Source organism: Geospiza fortis, unplaced genomic scaffold (assembly GCF_000277835.1).
Source record: "Geospiza fortis unplaced genomic scaffold, GeoFor_1.0 scaffold78, whole genome shotgun sequence".
NCBI lineage: Eukaryota > Metazoa > Chordata > Aves > Passeriformes > Thraupidae > Geospiza > Geospiza fortis.
Window position 1 is genome coordinate 5,881,545 of NW_005054339.1, and position 9,877 is coordinate 5,891,421.

General features: G+C 39.3%; 1 protein-coding gene across 1 annotated transcript in view; it reads right to left on the reverse strand.

Annotated features, from left to right (window-relative positions):
- Positions 1-686: 686 nt before the first annotated feature.
- The window catches only part of EEFSEC (eukaryotic elongation factor, selenocysteine-tRNA specific), a 122,159-nt gene continuing 112,968 nt past the window's right edge, over positions 687-9,877 (reverse strand). The window contains exon 7 of the mRNA XM_031058190.1: positions 687-1,678. Within this exon, the coding sequence (XP_030914050.1) occupies positions 1,494-1,678 (185 nt within the window). The 3' untranslated portion in view covers positions 687-1,493. The remainder of the gene's footprint in view (positions 1,679-9,877) is intronic.

The following is a 9,877-nucleotide window of genomic DNA, read 5'->3' on the forward strand; positions in this document are numbered from 1 at the left end:
TGTGCTAAAGCTTTGCTGGGACTCACTCAGCAGAAACTGTTTGGGATTATTACACAAAGCACTAATTCTGTTCTGATTTAAAGGGGGACCATCAGCCTAGTTTAGACACCAGGCTTGCTCTGTCTCACAGGTGTCCAGCTATAAATATCCTCTCAATAGTTGATAACTTTGCCATTTGGAGCCACTTTGGCTACCTAGAAATTAAAAGACTGGAAAAAAATCAGGATCATGTTAACATGATGGGCTCATGCCCATCAAGGGATACAATAATATGATTAATAAGAATGAATGCAGCACTTATTTACCTCCATGTGTAACAGGCACTCACATTGTACATATGGTCACCATCTAGAGCTGACTTCAGCTAAGGGTCACAGGCTGCCATTCAGCATCAACAAGCAGGTACTCTTTTTGTTCAAAAGGCAGGAACCAACATTTGCCATGTTGCCAAGCCCAAGTCCAATTTCTGTTCCAGACTGCAGCTTTCATACCTGTGGAATTGCTGTTAGTTTTTATGTTAAGGTGTCCTATACTTTGTATGCAACAAGGAAGGGATATTACCAGAGCTCTCCTTTTCATGAGCCTAGGACATGAAATTGAGAGAAAGAGCTAAAGCAGCCATGAAATCCCTATTAAAAACTAATGGTTTCTAAAGCATCTTGGAGACACTCATTTTACAAGGCTTATGCAGCAATCTTCTATCATTATTTTAATGAAACAAAGCCCTTGACTGTTTCCAGAGGCAACTTTTTCTTTCACACACAAAAGGCATTTTGGTTATAAAAAAATAAAAAAGGAAAAAGAAAACAGTTTTGGAATAGGATTCATTGCAGAACAGGCAGAAAAATCAAAAAAGTTACATGAAATGTCACTGCAGATAAATTCTGAACCTTTGGAACAGCAAACAGAACAATTAAGACTCTCAGCTACACAGATCATTATGTTTAATATGAAAAACATTTCTAGATATAAACTGTATTTATGAAAAACATCCATACCATCTCTCAGATAGCATCTTACACATTTGCAACTGAAGGCATGTGAAACATCCATTTTAGCTTTCACCTATTAAATAGTATGCCTTTGGTCTCCCACTTTGCTCAAGGAAGTAAGCCTAGAACAATCAGCTTCACTTTGTGGGTCACATGAAATTCACATCCTGACTTGGTGGCAAACTTCTAAATCAAGAGCAACTTCAACACAGTTATCCAGGCAAAGAGTGCAATTAGAATGTGCACCCAGGGGGGCTCCTCTGGCAGGTGAGCCAGATGAGATGCCACAAAGAAGCACATCACAGAGATGACAAAATAAGCAAATCTGAACAGAACAATATGAGATCTCAGATTTTGGAAGGGGGCACAGTCAGCACAAGCTTCCAGGTCTGTTTGTGAGGAAGGAACAGGTTTAATGTGTTTGAACAAGAAACACATTCCACCTCAATGCATTTCAGGGTCTGGACTTTAAAGGTGTAATCAAAGGCCTCTCTTGTTTCCTCAGGACTGAATCATTTTCTTCTGTGTGTCAAAAACATATCTTTTAAAGATAAGAGAGATAGTAACAGGTTGGGCTGAATCATTCTTGCTGCTTTCATCCTCTTTGGTCATATCCCCCTTCCCTCCCTTGGATTTCTTCTTGGAGGCAGCAGTTAGCAGCATCTTGGTATCTGGCTTCAGCCCATCTGTAAAAGAACAAGAACACACATGAATAACACACTCAACATCACATTTCAGAGAACTAGAAAAAATGAGCAGGCATGTTTTCATCTGAAATCAACCAAAGAAAATAAAGTAAATCATATGCATTAGGGAAGTCAAATTTCTGCAGAAGACTCCTGCAGTATGGTAGTTTATATAGAAAGTAAGAGAAGACTTTAAACATAAAGTTCATAACAGTGATACCACAAATCCAGTGCAGAATCCTGAATCCTTCAGTGTCCATCTACAGCTTTTAAAGTATTAAACACAGGGAGGAATTTAAACAAGCCAGACCAGCTTGCCTGGTCTAAGTCTTTTACTTGGCAGGCCTTTCCTATTATTTAGACACATACCCAAAGTTTCTTGTCATCATTAAGAATATTTACAAAAATATAAGTCATTAATAAAAAACAATTGGTAAGACACTAAAATTATAGAGAGTCACAAAGCTCAGGAGATTCTTGAATTTCTTTAAATCTATTTTCTGGATTTACCTGAAGCACACTGCTTTTTTATAACTTGCACATTGTAAATGATACAGGTTTTGTGTTTGTTTTTGTTTCTTGTGGTTTTGTTTTGTTTTTATTTTGTTAAGACAGAGTATTTGTTAGGGATTTCAACTTGCACTGCTTATTGCTTAGGGGCATGAGAATTAAGCTGCATAGTATTTTGGGGATCTGTTTCTCCAGACATTGGTGCCAAACAAAAATATTTGTCCTTTTCCTCCTAAACAGCCAGGGTTTGTTACACCTTTATTTTTTTCTTATAATTCAACACATTGGTAGCATTTTAGATAAGAAAAGCAAGATAGCAAAGTCCAAAGAAACCCTGTAAAACAAGAGAGATGCAGCTCCTAAAAGACCACTCCTGAAGAAGCACTTGCATAAAGCAGAAAGCAACAAACTCCTCAAAGCTTTTTCAGTACCACCTGAATATGCTACAATGTGGTTTTCAGGCATTGGGCCAAAATCAGTTCAGGTATTTTTAACCTGTGGTGTCACATAACCTTATCTCAAACACTTAATCAGCCTCTCTCTCCTCATACTGAAATTCAGATGCGGATTCTCGTATCACGGCCTGACAAAAAGATTGAGATGCTTATGATTTACTGGAGACAGGAGGTCTGCAGGCACAGGTGAGCTGCTCCAGCTCACACACATCCAGGGCTACTCTCAGCTGATGGCAAGGGGACACAGCCCCAGACCTCAGCTTCTCATCTTGCTGTGTCAGGGAGCAAATTGTCCCAGCAGCATTCCCAGTGCATGGCCAAGGGAAGGGAGGAAATGAGGAAGTGTTGAAGCAAAACCAGGAAAAGCTCCCAATTGCCATTTCACAACCAGAGGCTGTAAACCATCCCTAAAGCCCTGCAGGGGGGAGATTTTTACAGAGAGGGGTCTTTTATTTGGATAAAAACAAAAAACAAAGAAAAAAACACAACAGCAACAACAAAACAATGCACAAAAAAACAACCAAACAAAAAAAAACAACCAAAAAACCAAACCAAACAGAAAACCGAAACACCCAAACAAACAACCAACCCCCCCCAAAGAAACCCCAATAAAAAAGAAAAAGAAAGAGGAAAAAGTGCAAGGGTCCAAAAGAGGAGAAAATCAACATGTTTTGTATATAACTAAATAAATTACAGCCCTCACTAAGGCTGCAGGAGTCCAGCATCAAGCACAATCAACTTTGTACAGTTCTGCAAGATCCTGCATTTCAGTCATGGCAGCTGCTGTTTTCTCTTTCCAGATGGCAGGACACAAAAAAAGCAGTGATTATTTCATTGTGAAAATAATTGAGACTGTTCTTCCTTGATGGCTGAGAAGTCTGATAATGACTATCTTTGCACACGTAAGGTTCAATTAATCAAACTAGGTAATATGGTGTGGCGGGACCACATATTTATTATATGATTTTATTACATTGTAGAGTCATGTTTGATGCAGCTGTTTCGATTTTTTAATTGGATGCTTTCATATAAATCCTATTAATTTCATTACCCTTACAATCACTCCATCTTCACTAAGAAAAATAATTTATCACTACATGAAAAGTAACTTATTTCCTATTTGGAAAGCTCTGAGACCATTGTGGGTGCTGCTAGAAAAAAAATAGCAACAGTCAAAAAAGGGGAAAACAAAATAAAAAACAGCAGAGAGAGTGACCTCACACAGCTCCACTCACTACCTCTGCAGAATTTATTTAATATTTTATGCTTTCTACTGTTTTGATCAACCTAAATGTAACTGTCCCTGCACAGGGTTTCCTCTGCTTTCCTGAGACAACCATTTATTTTTTGGACAAAGAAACATTTCATTTTGCTTTCTAGTTGGTTTCCCTTTCTGGGTCTTATCACTATTACAAATGTTGCTGTTACTGGCACAGCACTGTTTAAGAAAGATGTTTAACTAAATCCTTTCAGAAAGACACATTTTAATTAAAGCAAACAAATCCTAAAACACTTTTATTTATGTTAGCAGGCTTTGCGAGACGCTAATTTCCAAAAAATGGTAATTGGCGGAAAGGAGAGAGGAAGGGAGGAGACGTGGCATTAAAATTGCAGCCAAAATTTCCCCTTATGGGTATCTGAAGAACCCAAGCTGCCTCTGCCCACAGGGACATGGCAGTGGTTGGCCTCTCACCCCACAGAGACCCTGGGCTGCAGCAGCAAGGCAGGGAAGTCTCAGCCACGAGCGTGAAATAACCGCTGTGGATAAACTGAGCTTCAAACCCACCAGTGACATCAGCTTGGGTGGCCCAACACAACTGAAACCTGGCACAGCATCTGTGGCGTTCAAACAAACATCTCATGTCTGAAAAATTCTGTTTTGGAGAAAAAAAAGTCATGCTGCATGTGGAATTCTGCGGGGGAAAATGCATTTAAAACTGAGCCATCTCACCTCCTCCACCCTATCACTAACTTCCACATAGAAGTAAAGGTATACCTCACCTGCAGCACTTAACACCTATTTGGACTAAATAAGGTATTCCAGGTAAGAATTTAGAGAAAAAATGGCAGAAAGTGGCAGTTTCTACCAGTGAAGTGACAGGCTGACAGCCAGAGACAGCTCAGGTATTATTAAACTCACATGGTATCTAAATTACCTAATCAGATCCCATGGCCCTCATTCTGCAAACAGATTAGGTGGCTGGCATCATACCCTGACAAATGGCATTTTCTGTTTTTCTGCTCTGGTGCCAGCAGGTCTCAGGGCTGAGGAGGCTCTGAGACAGGGAGCAGCACAAAGGGGCAGGCAGAGAGAGACAGGCACAATCGGGGTTTCATCTACCTCCGTGGATTTCTCACATTACACACAATGCATACTTTACATTTTACAAAACCAAGGAAATGAAGGGAAATATATCTGTCACCGAAGAAGACATCAGAGCTTTAATAGCTGAAATGACGGATATTTTTAGATGGAGGTCTAGTTTAACTTACTTACATGAAGGGTCTAATCTCTGCTGAACAATAGCTATGTTAGCTTGAACACATAGTGAGAAATCTGTTCCATTAATTAAGTGCTGCCTGTACTACTCGGATTTGTAGCAAATGTTAATAGATTTTTTTTCTTCCTCTGTTGGACAATTACTTTATTTTGCCAAGTTGCTAATGGATTAAATTGAAAAGGTCCACGTGTTAAAAAAAAGACTAGCTTCAAAGTTCTAAAAAATGCCTTGCATTCAACAATGGAAAATACCTACGTATTAATGTTATTAATGGGCCATCCTCAAAGGCACATAAGATATGTGAAAGCTTAGCAAATTCATTCCTTCCCATCAAAACCATGTCTGTAAGAAGAAGTGCCCAGACAAGGTCTTACGCAAAATGTACTTTTAGCATCCACTAACTCAAGTTAGATATGAAAATCTAGTTGCAAAACAGTGTAATTTACTTCATTCTTTTCAACTACTGTTAATAATTAACAGATAAAAATACAGACTCTAATATCCTTTGTCTCAGAATAGCCTGAAGGATTTAGTTCCAACTGATCCATTTGTAAGCGATATTAATAAAAAAACGCATTTTCAAATTCAAATGAAAAGCAATACCAAATCAGGAAAAACAATTTCCAAGTCTAAAAACAATTTAACATGCACAAAATAAAGGAAAAACACAGTATTTTATACAATTTTCACAAATAAAAAGCTAACAGCTTAGTGATTTGCAGTATCTTAGTTAAATTAATGGCAGCGTCGAGTTTTACAATTGCTCACACAAGAAATTTGCATGGAAACACACCGATTTTAACCACTTCATACATTAATTCCACACTGTAGAACTCTGGACACCTTCTTGTGTATAGATTAAAATCCAGTTTTATCTATGCACAATGAATTCAGCTCCCCTCCCTCCCTCCCTGCCTGCCGGGAAGTTACTCCCATGGACACAAGTTCTGCCCCTGAACCTGCTGTGCCCAGGAGAGGCTCCACACCAGGCAGCCTGGAATGCCAGCCCCGACACAAATCACAACACCCACACAGCACCGGAATCAGGCTTACTTCTGCTTTGGTTTTACTCCTGCTTTAGCTGGAAGGAGGATGAAAGCTGACACAGTATCTGCTCCTCTAATTCCTTTTGCTCACCCAGCAGCAGGGTGAAGGAGCGCCTCTGTGCTTTTGCCCCACGTAAATATTTATTTCATCTATTACCTGTAACCTTGGACTATTCTTTGCCTTTTACACTTTTAACTTCTCCACTACACATTCTCCTTCACTTAATATTGTCATTCCTTATCAACATCCCTTGTCAGATTTGTTGACTTTTTTTCCTTATAAGCCTTCTGCTTCCCTGCTCCTTCAAAAGGTCTCCAAGAACGGTCCCTGTTCTTTCTTTCTAAAGTCCAGCTCCTTCTTCCTTGACTCACAACTGCACTTGCTATTCAGCCCTTCAGGAGTTTGATCTCTCTCTCCCCCTTTTCCAACTTAATTTTTCAGATTTCCCAACTCTGCATTTCCATTTCCTATTTTCACAGTTCTCTTCAATATTTAGGAATAGTTCTGTCTCCTTCAAAGCTAATGAAACATTGTGTTTGAATGCAATATTTTAAAGATTGAATGCCAGACACACTTTAGATGAGAAGCAAGATAATACAGTATCTCCTTGTAGCCCAGCCAGAGACAGGAGCAATTTTCAAGCAACTGATAACCCATCATTGAAAACAGGTGTAATAATATAGGTGCTGGGTATGCTTTCCAGCACAGCCAGGGAGAATAATTTATTTTGCTGAACCTCAACAACTCCCTTCTCTTGTGCACACTTGTAAAAAAAGCCTATTGAAAACCCAGCTGGTGAACATGGAAGTATCTGCATGGATGATTACACAGTTTTCTTACAGCATAAGAATTGTAATGGGGAAAAAAAACCCCATGTTAAAAGCTTTCAATGCTCCAAATTAATGAGAACTTTGCTTTCAGGCTAAAATGAAAAGTTCATCCTACCCTGCACTGGTACTTGCCATGGTTTGCTGGAAAAGTGCTGGCTCAGGATCCTCACTATGCTGTTAGGAGAAAGCACATTGAGGCTACCCCAGCAGCTACCCTGGGAATAGAAAATATTCCTTTCTTCATTACATATTAAGAAATTGCTAGACTATTCTTGACTTGCTGATACTATTGCCAAACCTGCCGTTCCATTCAGGAATTTGTGAGCAGAGTTTCAGTGGGAAACTGAATTTGCTTCTCCCTTCTGTAAACAAAATATCCTATTCCCTTTCTTTGAATGCTGCAGGTAGAAGACTCAGCTACACACAATTTCTTGTTTCCTGTCAACATTCAAAAGTTAAAAATGGACTGAACATCAGAGAACAAGTTAATGCAGCATATTTGACGCAGAAAATAATTTTTATCTGAGGCAAACGTAACCTTTTAATATGACAGGCAGACATTTTTCTTTCCTCCCGAGGGAAGGAAAAAAAGAGCAAAACTTGAAAGAGGCAAAGTGTTGGGGATAATCCTCACTCACAATGGATTATTCGTAACAGCTGGTTTGCACAATTTCAGGATTTCCTCAAATTGAACTCTCAGAACCTGAACCCTAATTACACAGTTAGAGAGTGTGTGCCTGCATCAACTCTTGCTAACAGAGAGTACAAAAGCTGGTTGACCTGAAAATCAGAAATAATTAGAGGCCCAGATGGAGACATCCATGCCACAGTCTGATGCAGAGGGGCTTCACCAGAGATTGTACAAAGACCAGCCTCCCCCTCAGTCTATTGCAATGATGGACCACTGAAAGGAAATAGAAACTTTCTGCCAGTACTGCAGGACTCAAGAATCCTGTATTTCAGCACAACACAATTAAAACTAATTCAGTTTTCTTTTCTTGCAACAGCTATATATATTTATCCATCCTTAGAAATATCCATTCTTAAAAGAATATATCTACCTGTGTCCAAAGAAGCGTACGAAGTTCAAATAGAGTAGTACTCCCATTTGTTTCACATTCTGATTAACTTTAAAATAAGAATAATAAATTTATCCTTGGTTTCCAGCAAAATTAATAGAAATACCAGTGTTATAAGAACTGATTCTCAGAGTCCTATAATACACTAGAAAGCACACACTTGTTTTCCAACTAGTCCCCAAACACATCAGCAGTTCTACAAAACTGTTTCTATGCACCCTTATGTAATATCATGTAATATCTCTAAATCTCATTTAATATCTCTAAAGTAACACCAGAGTTTTGATTTAAACAAAAGGCAGAAGCATTCCAAAATGAGGGGATCTGTTTGCCCAGCCTCTCCCGTTACAGTAATCTCTGCAGTCAGGCAGAAAGGACAAGAACAACAAAATATAACACCATGCTGCTTCAACTCCTCATATCAGTTAGCAACTCTGCTTCTCTTCTCCTCTCCTAAAGATACCCCAAATTCTACCTTTTGACTTTATTAATGCAATTTTGCACCTTCAATATCCCAGCAAAACAACCCAAACCAAAAACCAACAAAACAAAACAAATCCCAAACAAAAACCAACCCCAAAACACCAACAAAACAAAATCCCAAACCAAAAAAACCCCAAACTGATCAGGAAAAACACGATCTGTGTGAGCCTTCCAAGGACAAAAGTACTATGTTACTGTACCCATAAACACTATAATAGGGACCTCAAATGCACCACACTACATCCAGTGGCCTGGATGATGGGTCATCTAGAGACATCTAGCTTGGCATTCCATCTGCCTCTCATGAGTGTATTGTGCTTGAGAAAGAGCAGGGGTGGAACTGTGTCCTGAGCTAACGAGCCCAGGATGAGGCAGGAATTCTCTACTTGACATCAGGGTCAACACCTATAAACCTTTTCTAGGCAGAAGATTTAAGTTCTCTTACAGAAGCCAATCAACTCTATTCCTAGGTGTTCATCACCACAGTAGCAAATATAATATGATTACCAAGACAATTTCAGTGTAATAGATGACCAGCGATTCACTCAAGAAACAAGGGATACATACTCCTTTCCTTGCTACCCTCAGAGCTCAGGATTTCAGCCTCAATTACTTCCACAGATCAGGCAATGAATTTTACTTATGTAAATCCCTTCATAATTCTCCAGTAATTCTATTTTGAATTCACACCACCTTTTCCACATCTCTTGTCAGCTCTCTCAAATATTCTGCTAGAGTTTCAAACTCCAGAGAAGAGTAATATTTCTTTTCTGGCCAGTTCAAGATCAGTTATTATCACCTTGCCTGGCTTGTGAATATTAATAGGGCTACAGCAAGAAGTTGGCCAGGGAGCAATGAGCCTCCAAGAAGACAAGAAAGGAGACTCCTTTCAAATGTGCTGAATCCTCAGCATGCTATTTGGGATCTATGCAAAACATCCATAATTCTTTGTTTGATGACAGAGACAAGGGGAAAAAAATCTTACAGCCACTTTGAGCAGAAGTAGATTGCCCCATGTCCCAAGCAAACACTGTTGTGACAGCCAGCCTGCATCAGCAGCACTATTCCTGCAGTCTCAGCATGGCAGACTGCTTGGAAATCCTTCACAAATAAAACATCTTCCCATAAATTGGGGAACAGCTGCCCCGTACCACATCAGAGAAGGCTGCAGCTCAGTGGTGAGCAGGATTGAGTCTTGTGTATCAATTTAAGTTTATACAGGCTTTTGGACTGAAAGATATTATTATAAGAAGTGGTACTACTGGAAATAACATGGATTTCATTATGGGCTCCT